Source organism: Copadichromis virginalis, linkage group LG6 (assembly GCF_057382275.1).
Source record: "Copadichromis virginalis isolate Kocher_CV1m ecotype Utaka linkage group LG6, C_Virginalis_male_GT1.1, whole genome shotgun sequence".
In the NCBI taxonomy this organism is placed as follows: domain Eukaryota; kingdom Metazoa; phylum Chordata; class Actinopteri; order Cichliformes; family Cichlidae; genus Copadichromis; species Copadichromis virginalis.
Genome location: NC_140623.1, coordinates 44,514,376 through 44,532,282, shown reverse-complemented (window position 1 = coordinate 44,532,282; position 17,907 = coordinate 44,514,376). Strand labels below are relative to the sequence as shown.

Here is a 17,907-nt window from a genome sequence, read left to right as displayed (position 1 = left end):
TTCTTGCAGCTGCCAGTTGTCCAAAATTCAAACTCCGATGGCTGAGAGATGCAGGAAGGAGGGAGCGAGTAAAACAGCTTCTGACAGCAGAGTGTTGCACCACTGTTCCTCTGGCAAAAAACCCTGCCAGTGTGCCCAGTGCTACTACATCTAGCAGCCAAGGTGAGATGGACTTTTTCACTTTTGAGGCAGAGCCAGAGGAGGAGACCTATTCTGCAGAAAAAGAAGTCATGGACTACCTGATGTCAGGCTACGACCTTCAGATTCTGCATAAATTTTCAAGCATAAAGACAATTTTTTTAAAGTATAACACTCCAACCCCATCAAGTGCTCCTGTGGAGCGGCTTTTTAGTCTGGGAGGTTTGGTGCTCACGCCTAAAAGACATCGACTTTCTGACAAAAGGTTTGAGAAGCTTCTGTTAATGAGGTACAACCACTGGTTTACTCGCTCCACTCTACTGTTTCCCCCATAACATGCGATGACAACATATACTGAAAAAACAGAGAATGGGGAATCCAATTTAAATAACTATTTACAAGTAATTAAATTAAGTTTATCAAAGTCACTTAATAAACTTATTAAAGTTTTCAAGTTGATTAACTTAAATCAATTACCTGCAAGGAAGTAAGGCAATTTAAGTTGGACCTGCAGTCTCTTTTTTTTTTCATAAGATTAGTCCAAAGTTACAAAAGCGGACAATAGTGTTTACATGTGGATGGTATAAAAAGTATCTTAAGGGAAGTCAAGAAAGACTCTTTGTTTGTTTTTGTTTTTTTATAAAAAGTATTTATGTTAAGTGAAGTAACAAGACTGTCTTTATTTTCATACAAACAAGTATTTCTGTCAGGAAAAAAGTTTTAAGTTCAACTTCAAATGTCAGGAGATATATTGTTGACATTACTGTTAAAATACACTTCCAATAAAGTGAGTATTGGCAAAATTGGTTGATGTTTTTATGTTGAGGCAGTGGGGAGTGTTATTGGCTGCTTCTGAAAGTAACTAATAAAGTAACTAGTAATCTAACTTAGTTACTTTAAAAATAAACTAATCAGTAAAGTAACTAAGTTACTTTTGGAAGGAGTAATCAGTAGTCCGTAATATATTACTTTTTCAAAGTAACTGTGGCAACACTGCTGGGGAGAGGGAGGTCTGGGCTTCTCTGCTTAGGCTGCTGCCCCCGCGACCTGGCCTCAGATAAAGCGGATGAAGATGATGATGATGACAAAGGCAGGACGAGTTTGGAAGTGACCCAATCAGATGTAATCGCCCTGTGCATAAAATGTAAAATGAAACCTGAGAGTGCTATCATGGTCAGGTTAAGAAACAATTATATCTTGCCATGTCTCCATGGTTGCTTTCGTTCACAAGTGGTCTCTGCTGGTGTGGGCAGGCCACGTGTAATTGTTGGCACCAGTGGTCAGTATTACATCCTGTCTTCACGACTCTGCTGCAGGGCTTGTCGCAGGAACTGGTTTGCTGACAATCCACGATGGCTGGAGAAACTGCCCAAAGGTTTACCAACCTTCTCCCTGCTTTTCTTACAAACAAAAAGGCCATCTGCAAGTCTGTTATGGATGAGCTCAGGAGGACTGGCAAATCTCCAACAGACATGGCAAACCAAATAAATGAACTCATGCACCTCAAGTACGAGCGAGCTCACCTGACGTACCTCCATGCCACAGGATCGGTCTGGGATTCTGAGGCAGGAGCTCATGCACAGAGGACCATTGGGCAGTTCCTGAGGAAGGAAAATAAGCCACAGGAGTTCAGGTCTTATGAAGACCCACATGCCTGGTGTGGCGTCTCTGTGTCCAGCCATTACCTGACTGACTGCCTGCTCGACGAATTCCGACGTCAACATCCAGCCATATCCAAACTCCTCCAGGGCACTTTTGGCCACATTTCCAGGTCTGACCACATCAGGAAGGTGGCACGAAAAGTCATGCTGGCATCTGGGGTCATGTCCAGTTATTCCATAATGAATGAAAACTGGCTGATTGTTTCGTGGGTCATGGTTCAGTCTGACACAGAAAGGTCCTTGGAGCCCATGTACCAGGGAATGGCCAAGAGGTACAGTGATGCAGGAGTGGAAAAGGCCGGCTACCACTGGGTGGACAGGTAAAAACCGTAATCATCGTTGTCATTCAAACTGCTAATCTGTCTGGAAAAACTGAGTTTTTCTTTTTCAGATCAATTTGATGCACACACATAATATTCCATATACTTACATGTATTTGTATTTCTTACATTTAGGGATTGCTGTGCTCCATTTAAGATCCCAGACTGCATCCCTGTCGAAAATCTATCGTGGGATGCCTGAAAAACCACTCCTGCTGTTGTTGCTGCGGCCACATCTGGACCAGTGGCAAACAGCTGTGCCTCTCGAACCCACTACAACAAGAACATTATTGTAAAACTGGACCTGTTCCACTGCCTGAGGCGATTTTTGTGGGAGTGTACCTCTGAGCATCTTCCTCTGTTCAGCACTTTCTGCCAGCTTCTCTCTGCGGCATTCTCAGTGGTTGATCAGGCAGACCTGAAGAGGCTCCAGGATGCTTATAAGTTCTGTGGCATCCATCCTGCTAATCCCACAAAGCAACACATAAGGGAGCACTGCAGGATCCAAATACCACAACCCACTGAGCTGCTGAACAGAGTGGAAAAGGTCCTGAACCATTTTCACCTGGCCACAGACCCCAACAACGTCCCACTCTTCAAGCCATCCATGCTGAAGACGTGACGCAGTGCACATTCTGCGTGGCTGCCTAAGTGACCCTGAACTCTCAGAGGGTGTAATGTTTAGGTACGGTGGGACTCTTCAGCTTAACCATGTCCCTGGTGAAGGTGCCAAGGTCCCCATCTGGATTCCTGTCCGAGGCACTTCACAGCAGGAGGGTTATCATTTCCACCAGGCCCAGTGGATCACCGGGACTCACGTTTCCACTGAACTATTCCAGGCCCAGGGCATCACAGGGGTGGCACGATGGAACTACCAACGACTGGTGGAGCTTAAGCAGCCAGGTGTCATGCTACCTTGTGTTTTTGATCCAGCTCTAGTGGTGGAGTTTAATGCAGCCTCCAGAAGAGTGACTGGTCAGGAGAAGTACACTGCACTTCACCTCTCTGACAGAGACACTGGAGAGCAATTTGGGCTTGAATACAGAGAGCCAGGCTGCCGTCCAGTCCCTCTGAACTGGGACAAACACAAAACTCTGAGAAAAGATGAACCAGCTGCCCTTCAGCCCCCACCCTCTGTTCCAAAACCTGTGGCTGCCCAGCAGCTGCTGTGGCAGTCTTTAACTGAAGGCAGTGAAACAACTAGTGTCCCTGTAGTCACCATAGAGCCCTGCCGTCTTTAACCCGCCTCCTCCTGCCCTGTCTACACCACTGACACAAGTCTCAATAGAGAAGATTGTGGAGGGCATCTTAGAAAGGCAACAGCAGCAGCAGCAGCCACAGCAGCCACTTGGCAGCTTATTTCTAAATCACTTCATGTAATGATAACAAGCCATCCGTTCTCTAGTGGGGTCTCACAGCTTTTATCTTCATAATCTTTCTGGTTGATTTGTAATATTAGAAACATGACTGCTGTCTTTTATCTGTGTGACTGTACAGCCTGTTTCAGACATGACAACCAGACAGTGTCTGAAGTTATCTTTAATACATGCAACGCAGCTGGAGATAGTCCAGACACTTTCTCACTTCTGATGATAATATTTTTGGTTTAGGTGTTGTTGCTTTCTGGCTTGAAGCTTATCTACAAAAGCAGTTCAATAAGGAGAGATCATGTGGAAAAACTGAGCATGATTTATTGAGGTACAGAAATAAATGTAACTGTTAGGCAGTTAAACTCCAATGACCCATCATAGCAGAAGAAATCTCAGCAGTGACAGGATGTGAGTAACACTTAAATCACTTACAAAATAACCAAAATGCTGTTATCAAACAATAAACTGCAATAAAGTTACAGAAAATGCCTTCAGTTTCAGTATTTTAGCTCTGAGACTTTGAATGGGGAGTTTTTAGACCTTGTGTCACTTTGAGGCAAATTGTGAAAAACCTGTAACTCGCACGATAATTATAGTGACACTGTCTTTTCAGCTCCTCCCGTAAATGAAGCAAGCCTCGATACGCGCATCGCGGAAACGCCCCCTCAATTACTCGACACAAGCTTTGAAGCCTCGACACAGAACGTCACATCACTAGTTCCTGGTACTGCTTTAGTACCTGCTCGGACGGGTTCCAAGCGATCCGAGCAGGTATTAAACTATTACGTCATCGGACAGCATGCCACTGATTGGCTGGTCAGTGGCATCACTCGATAGGTCATGAGAACATCTACTTCACAAAAAAATGAGAGAAATGTGTTCTGGGAATCCATGCGACCTCACAAACCATCCTACCTGTTGTTTCTGCGCATGTGCACAACACAAAATTAAGTGGCAACCCGCCCTATCTACTTAAATTTCTGCTGGAATTATTGTGTGACCGCAGGAATGTACACTAGGACGGTTTGCTCCAAGAAACAACGCCATGCTCCCGGAATCTGACAAACAGCCCCCGCATTCATGTCACATTTTAATTAAGATTACACGTTGCTATAACAACGAGCACCCATATTAGATGGTATTGGTTATAGTGGAAACCCAGTGTAGTCGAGTTGTGGCGAGTCGAGCAGGCACTAATGCAAAAGGGGCTAAAAAAAACCCTGAAAATGTTTCATACCTCTGAAAAGTGCGTCCTGTTTGGGTGCGCTTGTTTTGCAGACATGGCGGTGCAGGTGCCGTGCCTGTTGTTCCGGTGTTCCAGATCTACTGGCGTTTAGATCAACTGGCGTTGGTCGAACAGATGTGTGGCAGTCTTGCGTTTCAGGAGCTGCTACCGACAAACCAGCAAAAAAACGCCAAATGTGTCATCTGTGACACTTGTGAGGTTGTCTCAAACACACTCCGTCAGTCTTGATGCTGTTGAACAACAAAATGTTTAAAAATGTGGCGAGTTTACCTGGTGATATCCTCATGCGTGACGCGATCGCGAAAACAGCAAACAAGTAACACCACGCCGTTGTTGTTCACAGGACAGCAAGAGTAAACGATCGGGAGACTCTTGTCGTCGTTATCGTTCCCCTCGCACGGTTTATTTCTCCGAATTCAGCGTTTTTGCTTCACAACTACAGCGTGCAGTTTACTTTGTGCACTAACATGGAGTCGAGTCAACCAGCGCCACCTCTGGCCAAGTGCCACAGCCTACAGCCAGATCAACCTGTGACACACATCTGCACCACGTTTGAATTCGTGTCATGCACATTTGTACCTTTCAATTGTGTCTGTTTGTGCGTCATGCAAATAAACCTTTGAAATGAATGAAATGATATCATGTATTTATTATCAGCCTACATTTGTACAAAATGCCAAATGACATACACATAAGAATCACCATCCTGATATCAATACTTTTGCCCATACGAAAAATGTCGTGAACACACTAATATTTCACCAGTGTTGTAACATCACATGTCGTTAGCGTAGTCTGTCTGTGTCTGCCCTCTGCAAACAAACATGTTAGAGTTGGTTGTGATATACAGTCTGCATAAGTGTGGTCAATCTAATAAACATTTATAAGGAGATGGCAGTTACTGTGAATGTACAGCAGTTACACAGTGATTAGTAATAAACAGTCAGACAATGACCCTGACAATCTCATTCAATCTTGCAGATTGCACCTTCTGTGGAAAGTGGTACCACACGGTGTGTGTGGACTTCCCCTGTGCAGAAGGCGACTACAAATGTTGTGGGTGCTAAATAAACAGAAACAAATGATCCCTGTTGTCTTTGCTTACTGATTGTTTTCAGTGTTGACAATCCACATTGCTGGCATTGCATCTTTCAACATGTTTGTGGGTAGATTTGGATGTACCAGGGGTAAGTGCAGCCACTCAGCCTCTACTCAATGTGATCATAGCAGCAGGTGCAGATGTGTCACAAGTTAATCTAGTAGTGGCCTATGGTCATGTGTTAGTGGTGGGAACAGTCATATCCACTCACTCTCACTGGCTGTTTATTACTAATCACTGTGTAACTGCTGTGAATTCACAGTAACTGCCGTCTCCTTACAAATCTTCATTAGATTAACCACACTTATACAGACTGTATATAACTCCAGCCATGTTGATGAATTGCCTATATTGGCTGGAAATATTCATTTTCAGGGAAAAGACACAGACAGACGATGCTTACAGGATGTGATGTGACAACACTAATGAAATATTGATGTGTCATATTTGTCCAAGGTGTATTTCATTGTTATGGAAAAAGAGAATATTAAAATCATGATGACCAATTGGAGTGGTGATTTCTATGACTTTGTGTATATAATTTGGAATTTTGTACAAATGTAGGCCAATAAGGAATATATGATATCATTTCATTCTTTCCAAAGGTTTATTTGCATGACGCACAAACAGACACAATTGAAAGGTACAAATGTGCATGACACGAATTCAAACGTGGTGCAGATGTGTGTCACAGGTTGATCTGGCTGTAGGCTGTGGCACTTGGCCAGAGGTGGCGCTGGTTGACTCGACTCCATGTTAGTGCACAAAGTAAACTGCACGCTGTAGTTGTGAAGCAAAAACGCTGAATTCGGAGAAATAAACCGTGCGAGGGGAACGATAACGACGACAAGAGTCTCCCGATCGTTTACTCTTGCTGTCCCGTGAACAACAACGGCATGGTGTTAATTGTTTGCTGTTTTCGCGATCGCGTGGCGCACGAGGATATCACCAGGTAAACTCGCCACATTTTTAAACATTTTGTTGTTCAACAGCATCAAGACTGACGGAGTGTGTTTGAGACAACCTCACAAGTGTCACAGATGACACATTTGGCTTTTTTTTGCTGGTTTGTCGGTAGGAGCTACTGAAACGCAAGACTGCCACACATCTGTTCGACCAACGCCAGTTGATCTAAACGCCAGTAGATCTGGAACACCGGCAGCCGTATGCCGGCCTGGTTCTGGACGGGGTAAAGACGGTGGAGAGCCGCTGGAGGCCGCTGCTCGCTCCACTGGAGAACCAGACGCTGGCGGTCCACGTGGCTCAGCGTGACTGGGAGGGGTTGGAGTGGTGGGCGGTGCTAAGCGGCCTGCTGGGGATGGACAGATTGAGGCACTTCTGGAGTCCGGGGAGCGGTTCGGCCGCGGCGTGGTGGCAGGTTAGAATCACTATTTACTCTGCCACATTTACACATCCCTGAACGAACCCTGTGGTCTCTTTTAGGATTGGTGGATGTGGGCCAGACCTGGCTTTGCCCCGCCTCCCTCCAGGGGAAGGACCTACAGTGCCTGGAGCAGTCGGCCGTGCTGATTGGTCTGCAGGAGAAGCACCTGACTAACCTGTCCAACCCTCGCTGGCTGAAGGCCCCACTGAGAGCTCTGGGAGGTCGCGACCTCTGGACCATAGAGATCCCAGCAAAACTGTTCCCGTGACAACACATACGTAACCTACCCGGGCACTGAGGCCGATGCTGGAGCTACTTCTCTGTCATAGTACTTTGGTTTTTACAGCTGATCATTGATCTGTGATCAGAGCGGTGGCGCTGACCTCAGATCAGGTCACTGTGATGTCATCAGCACACCTGATTTTTGGGGTCGAGCGAGGTCTTCCATCTCTGAGGGTGGGGTGGGGGTCAGACCAATGATCTGAGCTCCTGGGGCCGTCATCCCGGAGCACCAGAGGCTTCACAGCAGCTCGATAAAAGTCCAACCTGTCCAGTTCTTTGTTTCTTTGAAATGATGGAACCCGTCTAATCCCAGATTTTTCGCAGCAAAATAAGTGAATGCATTTCACTCCTTAGACTTGTCCTACTGACTGTATGTTTAATTTTGTTGATGTGTGGGGGTTAAAACGGCAACTGTTGCCGGTGGGTTAATAAGGGCACCTTCCAAACGTCCAGTGTTTGTGTAAATAACCTACCTGTGGTGCTGTTATCAGGCGGCTGTATGTTACACTGAAATTAAAAGGTAATATTTTGCTATGCTTGCTGTTCTGCTCATTGTTCTCTCGCTGTTTTAGAAAACAGTCTGTGCAGAATTGTTGTAATTCAGTCACACTGGAGGGTTTTAGAGCATGAAGCCGTCAGGACTTTGACTAAACCAGAGGATGGTAAACTGCAGAATTCATGGTTCCATCAACAAAACAAATGGATAAGCACACAAACCGACCTCTAATCCAGGTAACTGCACGTAACTCAGGCTTTTCTGAAGGTGCTTCCTATCAAAAGTTACCATGGTAACTTATCAGCAGGTATGAAACCAGCACCCGTTAACCAATCAGATCTATAAAAACCCACAGTGATCAATACACATACAGTATAATTTAAACATGTATCAGGCTGAGTCAACACGCCATCTGCAGATTTTCATACAACCTGTGGCGCTTTTCTCTATGAAACAAGCGGCGGTGGATGGAGCAGCTACATCCACGTGAGCTCATCCCGAATGATGATGTCACCATAAGCAAATCCAGATAAAGAGTTCCTGGGCTGAGGGACGTCCCTCCATCACCGCGTTTCTATTCTTGGCTGTGACGCCACTTCCTGTGTCAATAAAGGTTTAAAAATGACAACAGGCGACTCAGTGGGGGTGGGGGGAGTCGTCTCAGGCTTCGCTGCTCATCACAGGTCTGGACAAAGTAGTCGTTCAAACATCCATCAACCTTTGTCTCAGTGTAATCAGATTACTTACTGAACTTCAGTGTCACAGCAGCTGTAATGGAAAAAAATGCCTTTATTGATTTTAGTTTCCATGGAAACTAAGAAAATCAGAGTCAGCCTCCAAAGCTCTCAAATTTTCTGCTGCTATGAATCACACTCACCCCTAACCTGCACAGGTGAGAGTTTTCTACCTGAGAGCTCAAACTGACACACTGAGGCGCTGCCCCCTCGCCAGAGATGACGACCTATCACCTGTAACTCCCCTCTGATCCCCATCTCTCACGTCCTGTGGAGAATCGCACCTTTCTGGCTTTATTATTTTACTTCCTGTTTGCTCAAAGCATAAAAAACAGGAAGTTGATGTTTGGGACTGTTAGCTGGACAATAGTCATGTGATGAAGCAAAAACGCCATCTGCTGGTGAAACAAACTTTATTCACCCAAAACCCAAAAAACAAAACATCAACACAAAGATCCCTCCACAAATAGGGACTGGTCACACCCACCACCTCATATTGGCTGTCACAACATGAATTTTAACCAACAGCAACATCCATTAACATCCAGCCAATATTTACCTTTAAATCCTAACTTTAATTTTGAAAGTCTTGCTGCAGGAAAAGTGTTCATAATAATGTTACCACTAATTCAAAACAAAAGGGGTTTTAGCCTTGAGCTAATATGCACGTTACATAGTGGGTGGGATGTAGAGTGTGTCTGTGTGGTGAGGGGGCGGGGCAGCAATGTATCCAACAACATGAGAACGTGGCCTCCAGTCGATATTGGCCTGTATGGGTGGTAGGAAGAGTGGTGAGGGTGGTGGGCGGGATGTGGAAGAGGAGGTGCAGGGGCTGTAGTCAGGTAGGTGCTTGGGGGTGGAGCTTCATATGGCAGGTGGAGCAGTGGGAGAGGAGGGAGGGGCGACTGATCTGGGTAGAGGAGAGCAGAGGAGGGGGCGGAGCCTGGAGGAGTAGGACTGATGGAGGAGGAGCTTTCCATGGAGACACCTGAGGAGACAAACCACATGCCTTTATTTTCAAAGTAAATTCGTTTATAATGCAGAAAATTTGGGTTTTAATGTGGAGGCACACTAATCATGTGACCTGACCAATGACTAACAGCGCCTGCAATTGGCCCATTGTGCTTCTGCCTTCATCTGACTCCAGAATTACTGCACCGCACTTCCTGTCTGTTGCCACGCCTGTTTGCTATGTTCATCCGGTCAAATTTCACCTTAATAACAATACAGTAGTCATTGGGTACAGGAATGTGACAGCTGGATGGTGTAGGGTTTGCCCCACCCTTCCGTCCTCATTGCGCCACTCTCACCATTATGCAGCTGTAAAGCTTCACCAACAGACCTGCTGACCTCCAGCACTTCTACACTGTTTTATTGACAAACACTTCCTGTTTTGGCAGCGTGTGCACTCCAAAGGTAAAGGTAAAGTACTGACCGCCGTTGCGTCCCTCTGTCTGTCCATCTGCAGACCTGGAGGATTCTGGGTAGGAGCTGGCGGGCTGATGGGAGATCCGCCCAGTCTCAGAGAACGGCTGGGAGGCAGCTGGGGACGGAAGATGGGACAGATCAAGTCACAGTAAAGGGGGTGGAGCTTAAATTAAAACACCTGAGGGACCATCCATGCTGTAATGACATCACTGCACACATCTTCCTGTTAGTCATGTGTTCCCCACAGTTGCCTCCTACCTGATCGCACTGTTTTATTGTGAAAGGCTTCGCTACGGAAGTGAAGGCTCAGCTAAAAGATGAAACTTGCATCTTTTGTATACAGGTGGAAGAAGTGCAGCACCACCTGCTGGAACCGATCACTCTTACCGTGCAGAGGGGGCTCCTGGCCCAGGTAGGGCGTGTAGGGCTGGTAGGGGTAGGCAGTCTCAGGTGAGGAGGCGGGATACAGCTGCTGCTGTTGCTTCCAGCAGCTCTGATGGTACCACTGAGGAGACAGATGGTCACATGACGGTCACATGACAAATTCACAGCATCATGTCATCACCTGAACCTGAAACACCTGCAGAATCATCTATAAACATTCAAAGAACCTGAAGGAAACGTGTGTCTCTTTGAAACGGCAGCCACAGGTTAAAGGAGAGGAACACCAGTCACATGACCTCCACAGGACCCAGGTGATCAGAGTGCCCTTGGAAGATGTTTACCACACCTGCAAGTGACTCAGGTGCACTCAGACTTCTGCTGCTAAAACAGATCTGCCAGTGGAGGAGCTGAGCTAGTTTCAGTCATTATGTCCCGTTTATAGGTCGGAAACCTGCAGTCAGCTGAGACTGAAGGATCACCTGGATGATAACGAAAGGTTTCTCCCACTGAAAACGTCCAGAACAGAATCAACATTCTGTGATGCTCCGTGAGTTCATTCAGGCGTCTCACCTTCACCTGTCAGCGCCGCTTCAAAGACTGCTGTTTACTGTTCAGGTGTCTCTTACCTGGATGCCCAAATTGAAGTAATACTGGAGGACTCTGCAGTCTACACATACTGCTCAACACACTGATCAGATAGTAGTGTGGGGTTAAAACGCCAACTCCTGTCTGTTCTAGGTAAGTCAGGCATAGCCAGTCAGAATTAAAGGGGCGTGGTCTGATATAACTATGGCACGGTATTCACAGGCACATGCAATACTAGTCAAGTAGTCTATCCTAGAAAAAGTGTGATGGACATAAGAGAAAAAGGAATACTCCTTTCAGTCAGATGCAGATATCCCTGTTCCCGTATGAAGAAAGGAATGAATGCGTTTATGTTTTTGAACAGAAACAGGAAATACACACTCAGACTTTGTCCCGACTGCCGTTAGACCAAAACCAAGAGAAGAAGAGAGCTCGGCGCGTCACAGGAACAGGAAGTGCTCAAAGTCCAAGCACCATTACCTTCAGAGGTTGCGACCTCTGGAGGATGACGTTGGACAGGCGCTTTAGGCCTGCTGTACAGGTTTTTGATTGGACGAACAATGTTTAGAGCTGTTCTCTGTCCAGCTTATCGCCGCCCACCGAGACGAGGCGGAGCAGAGATGGCAGCTGCAGTCTGTGGCGCGGTCGCAACAATATTCTCCTGAAGTCTGAAGCAGGAAGTTGAACTTCCCCGGGTCTGAAACGAGACGCTCAGACTGTGAGGCAGCAGCGCCAACCACTGAGCTACCCTGGCACCGCTGTCACACACGCGATGATGTCACCTTCAAGCTACGCTGCGGGACGTACCTGCTGGCTGTAGCTGAAGTTCACGTCTGATCTCGTGGGAGAGTCAGCCACGCCTCCTTCCTGCTCATCCTTTCAAAATAAAATAGAAACAGACTGATTACAGCTTCATGGGGTCACTGATCACATGACCTCTTCACACGTGCAAATTTCAAACCAATTTTCATGTGCAACATTATGCTGACCTGCATCACACTAACAGGAGACAGAGGCAGAGGTCAGCTCTTACCTGATTGGTGGAGGTCTCAGTGGCGCTGTAAACTCCGGAGGTCTGGAAACTCTGATCTGAAATAATGTGAGACAGAGTCACCAACATGGCTGCTGCAGGGAGGCGTGTCACAGCGGGATCACGTTACTCACCCTGTGAACTGTAGATGAAGTCAGCATATACACGTCCACATATGGGACACTTGTGTCCATTTCTGACATAGTGATGCCTTTGAGACTTTGAGGCGACAGCAACCTGTTGCCGTTCCTCTGTCCTCTGCGGCAACTCACTGCTCACGAACGCCCCCTGTACACAAAAAGAAGACGCATACAACTACTAAAAAAGTTTTATTTTTTGTCTTACTCTTACTTAATATTTACAAATGCCAATGAAAATAAATTATCTGCAGTACGGTTAGTAATTCTGACTACTTTTGATTTGACCTTTATATTTCTTTGAATATATATACTGTCTTTGAATTCATCTTGTGTACGAAACCCACTACTACTCCTCCTCATGACCTCACTAAAAATGGACTGGAACTAACTCACCTCTTCCTTAAACTCATCTTTGCTCAGTTGTCTTTAAATTTATCTGGTGGAGGTTTCCCATCATCACTCATTTCTAATCTTCTTCTAAATCTTCTCTTTAATTAATTATTGCCACATTTAATTAATTATCTAATGGTGTATTTAATTAATTCATTATGGCAGTCCTGGTGTTCCATACATATGAGCTGACCATGTGACGTAGAAGAATACAAAGACATATTTTGTTGAATGTATAGATTGTGGAAGCAGTGAAACTGAGGATGAATTTCACATCTCTTTGTGGCATAGGACACCCAGTTTTGTTTTTCATGGCTACCTTAGGAATCCTTTTACGTTCTTGTTCTTCCTCCTCTTCTGAATAGCCTTCAGATTCATCCTGTGTGGGTTTCCAGTCATCTGTCCCATCATCTTCAGATGAGCTCACAGACTGTTATTAGAGCAGAAAAATATATATTTTGCTCATTTTCCATGGATGTGTGAAAACAACATATTTACAGAAACTTAGCTGGATTTTTCTTGCCCACCTTAGGAACCCATTCTCTTGCTTCACTCTCCTCCACACCTGTCCTATCGCTTTTAGAAAAGATCACCATCTGTTTTTAGAAAAGTAACAGAACAAAACATAGAAAATAAAATAATTTCCAACAGTGCATTTTGAGGTCTAAGCATCCCAGAAACTGCACAGACATATGTCAGACATAACTTAAAACCACCAGTATAGGTTCATCAAGGCCCTGAGGGGAAAAACTACGTTTCCCACAAAATATTATGTTACTTCCGGTTTTGGCAGGTAATGGCAGACATGCATCCTTTTTTTTTTTTTTTTTAATTTTGTTTTTAAAATTTTGGTCGCCAACGGAGAGTGTTTGGTAGCGCTGTCCTCAGAAAACACCGTTTGTACTGTTTCGAATCATAACTCTGGTTTTACGTGGCCTATTAACACAATTAAGAGAATATCATTTGAAGTCCGCACTTTCAACACAAGTTGAAATGGAGACTGGGGCTGTGTCCCAATTCAGAGACCGCACGCTTGAAGTACGCATTCTGAGTGCGATTACGTCACCGCCACGTGACGACTGTCCCAACTCGAAGCGTACTTCAAATGCGCCGTCGATTTCCCCAAATATCAAGCGTGGTCCGGTGCACGCTTCGTGGTCCCATATATCCCACAATTCATAGCGCGGCGGTGGGTGTGGATAATTTTGCTGCAAAATCCACATAAAATGTAATAAATAAATCATATAATACAAAAATCAACTATTCACATTTCAACTTTTAACTATTTAAATTTTCATCTTTTTCCTTTTACAAATTTAAAGTGAAAACAACACAAAACACTGCAAACCACAACACAATTAAATATAAATTATAATATGAAAACAAAAAGAACATGTATATTCTCTGTCATATGGGCCCGCATGAATAAACTTTCTGAATCCTTTATCATCTGCAACCGAAAATAGTTGTGGATGATTACTATACCTTTCTATCCCTGGCTCTCTTTCTCTCTCTCTCCCTCTGGCTGTTCCTGTGCTACTGAGAGTAACTACCGCCCCTCCCCCCCTCTGCCCACGTGCAGAGTGAAGCGGAAAAACGTGCGAGAGAGAGAGCGAGAGAGAGAGAGAGAGAGAAAAAAAACCACGTGACGGCTCGCGATAAGGAGCCGGCTCCCGTCGTTCACGTCAAAGAGACGGCTCTAAGAGCCATTTCGTTCGCGAACGACCCATCACTAACACACACACAACAGCAGCCCCTCTCGCTCGGTTTTTGCATTTGCGCTCGCTAACAACGTGTTGCTGGCGCTCTCAACATTTCTGCCCGTGCGCGCTCAACTCTTTCTCTACACCGTTATATTTGTGCCACAAAAACAGCCAGACAGGACAGGGTTAAAAAAAAAACCAACCAAAAACAAGCAAACGAAAAAAACCCGACAAGGTACCTGTTTGTACTCATGTAACTTTTGAAAGTTAGCTTCATACCTGAGAGCTGGTACCTTCAAACTCTTTCTTCTTTCTTTCTTTCTGACAGTCGTATTGGCGGTTGGCAAACAATTGAAAGGTGCATTTACCTTCATCCATGGTGCTTCGAAACTCTCACTAGAACAATCTGCTGCTGTACTCATGATCACATGACATAGATGATTCTGATTGGCTGCTCAAATGCTCATTAGGGGCGGAACATTTTTATAACATTAGTTACCATAGGGCATTGGAGCGTGATGTCACGGGGGTGGGCGTGGAAAGGATTTTGGCCTGATGCGCCATTTTCGGGGTCAAAATAATATGGCGCATCAGGCCAAAATCCTTTCCACGCCCACCCCCGTGACATCACGCTCCAATGCCCTATGGTAACTAATGTTATAAAAATGTTCCGCCCCTAATGAGCATTTGAGCAGCCAATCAGAATCATCTATGTCATGTGATCATGAGTACAGCAGCAGATTGTTCTAGTGAGAGTTTCGAAGCACCATGGATGATGAATTTGAAGGTAAATGCACCTTTCAATTGTTTGCCAACCGCCAATACGACTGTCAGAAAGAAAGAAAGAAAGAAGAAAGAGTTTGAAGGTACCAGCTCTCAGGTATGAAGCTAACTTTCAAAAGTTACATGAGTACAAACAGGTACCTTGTCGGGTTTTTTTCGTTTGCTTGTTTATGGTTGGGTTTTTTTTTTTAACCCTGTCCTGTCTGGCTGTTTTTGTGGCACAAATATAACGGTGTAGAGAAAGAGTTGAGCGCGCACGGGCAGAAATGTTGAGAGCGCCAGCAACACGTTGTTAGCGAGCGCAAATGCAAAAACCAAGCGAGAGGGGCTGCTGTTGTGTGTGTGTGTTAGTGATGGGTCGTTCGCGAACGAAATGGCTCTTAGAGCCGTCTCTTTGACGTGAACGACGGGAGCCGGCTCCTTATCGCGAGCCGTCACGCGGGTTTTTTTCTCTTTCTCTCTCTCTCTCGCTCTCTCTCTCTCTCTCTCTCCCGCACGTTTTTTCCGCTTCACTCTGCACGTGGGCAGAGGGGGGGAGGGGCGGTAGTTACTCTCAGTAGCACAGGAACAGCCAGAGGGGGAGAGAGAGAAAGAGAGCCAGGGATAGAAACTGCGGTCAAGTGAGCCTGTCACTACCCGATCCGTACCGGAAACCCGATCGGTACCCCGCATGCGCGAAAGGTTTTTACTTCCGGTCGTAGCGTTTTACGATAGTTATGGGTCAGCGTATCTGTTAAAATGTTAAGAATAACAAGTATATCTTAAAATGTTTGCAATAATGAAGCATTTCAGTACGATGTAGACAAAAACGAAAAATAAAAAGAAAGTTACAGATCAGGACTCTCCGATCCTTACTGCGCATGTGTAAAGTCTGACCGTACAAATCGGGTCTACCCGATCTGTACCGCGCATGTGCAGATGTTTTCTTCTTCTTCTGTTCGTTTAATGGCAGTTTACTCCCCAGTGTACGAGGATACCGCCACCTGCTGACCGAGCGAATAAACCCTATTATAAACTGAATTATCGTCATTACAAACGTGTGTTAAATCTGATTTAGCGATAGTCGAGTGTGTTTATGCTTGTCTGTGAGGAGAGGATTGTTGGAATAGTGATGATGATGTCCGCTATCACTGTCAATTGTCAGTAAACACTTAATCTGGCTGATGAATCTACACGTGAGATATTACAAAGTCTGCATTATTAACTCTGTAATTAGGCGCCATTCTTCTTATTTTACGGCGCTGTTGCTCAATCGGGGGACGCTCTCTGTTGAGGAGAAAAGCATGAATTTCTTTGTATACGGATTATCCATTGTTTAAATGTCCCGGGCAGTCGAAAAGGAGGCAGAGCTGTTGAGAAATGCTAGGAGCTAACTGGGCGCTAACCGTACCATTCAAATATATTGAATGTCGCAATGTTGGCAAAGAGAGGAAGTGACGTAAGATTTGCGCATGCGGGGTACCGATCGGGTTTCCGGTACGGATCGGGTAGTGACAGAGCCCTCACTTACGAAGTCGCAGTCAAGCTAGCCGCCCCGCCAGCCGCACCTAAAATGTTGTTGCACTACTCTTACGCATATTACGGTATAGGTGCCGACTGGCTTAGAAACGCAGTGTTTTCTGTCCTGACACTATTTTACTTCACAATCCACTCCCAGTTTTGGTTAATCTCCACTTTCACCCCTGTGATCCACAGCCCAAATTACTGTATGATTCAGAGAAAATTAACAATAAAATTTACCCAATTTACTCAACTATACTTTTAATGTCCTCATCTTTGAGCTCAGATTACAGGAAAACTGAAAGAGGTGACGCAGATATCTCACTGGATTCTGACTCTGGGTGACCCCCACTCTGCATGCTGTGATCCACAGCCAAAATTACTGTACAGTTTTTGAGAAAATTGATAGTAAAATCTTCCCATTTTGCTTTACTGTACTCTACATATTGACATCTTTGATCTCCGATTACAGGAAAACTGTAAGAGGTGACGCAGATATTTCACTGGATTATGAATCTAGGCTGTCTCCACTCTGCACCCTGTGATCCACAGCCAAAATTACTGTACGGTTTTTGAGAAAATTGATAGTAAACTTTGCACAATTTACTCTACTGTACTCTATATATTCTCATCTTTGAGCTTAGATTACAGGAAAACTGTAAGAGGTGACGCAGATATCTCACTGGATTATGACTCTGGGTGACCCCCACTCTGCACCCTGTGATCCACAGCAAAAATTACTGTACAGTTTTTGAGAAAATTGATAGTAAAATCTTCCCATTTTGCTTTACTGTACTCTACATATTGACATCTTTGAGCTCAGATTACAGGAAAACTATAAGAGGTGACGCAGATATTTCACTGGATTCTGAATCTAGGCTGTCGCCACTCTTCACCCTGTCATCCACAGCCAAAATTACTGTACAGTTTTTGAGAAAATTCATGGTAAAATCTTCCCATTTTGCTTTACTGTACTCTACATATTGACATCTTTGAGCTCCGATTACAGGAAAACTATAAGAGGTGACGCAGATATTTCACTGGATTATGAATCTAGGCCATCTCCACTCTTCACCCTGTGATCCACAGCCAAAATTACTGTACGGATTTTGAGAAAATTGATAGTAAACTTTGCACAATTTACTCTACTGTACTCTATATATTCTCATCTTTGAGCTTAGATTACAGGAAAACTGTAAGAGGTGATGCAGATATCTCACTGGATTATGACTCT

General features: G+C 45.0%; 1 protein-coding gene, 1 long non-coding RNA gene and 2 pseudogenes across 2 annotated transcripts; 2 read left to right on the top strand and 2 right to left on the bottom strand.

Moving 5' to 3' along the window:
- The first annotated feature begins 1,213 nt into the window (after nucleotides 1-1,213).
- LOC146708674 (uncharacterized) lies at nucleotides 1,214-4,735 on the top strand (annotated as a pseudogene).
- A 1,156-nt stretch (nucleotides 4,736-5,891) lies between these two features.
- Nucleotides 5,892-8,036, top strand: LOC146708673 (EOLA-like protein; annotated as a pseudogene).
- Nucleotides 8,037-9,126: 1,090 nt separating this feature from the next.
- LOC146708672 (uncharacterized) lies at nucleotides 9,127-12,883 on the bottom strand. The gene is made up of 7 exons (XM_085460813.1): nucleotides 12,869-12,883; nucleotides 12,292-12,445; nucleotides 12,161-12,216; nucleotides 11,935-12,003; nucleotides 10,546-10,663; nucleotides 10,166-10,273; nucleotides 9,127-9,718 (listed from the first exon to the last, which is right to left on the bottom strand). The coding sequence occupies exons 1-7, from the start codon at nucleotides 12,881-12,883 to the stop codon at nucleotides 9,360-9,362; spliced, it is 879 nt and encodes a 292-aa protein (XP_085316939.1). The 3' UTR covers nucleotides 9,127-9,359.
- A 123-nt stretch (nucleotides 12,884-13,006) lies between these two features.
- LOC146708671 (uncharacterized) lies at nucleotides 13,007-14,800 on the bottom strand. Its single transcript, XR_014921109.1, has 3 exons — nucleotides 14,670-14,800; nucleotides 13,215-13,283; nucleotides 13,007-13,117 (listed from the first exon to the last, which is right to left on the bottom strand). It is a non-coding gene; the product is annotated as an uncharacterized LOC146708671 (long non-coding RNA).
- Between the last annotated feature and the right edge of the window lie 3,107 nt (nucleotides 14,801-17,907).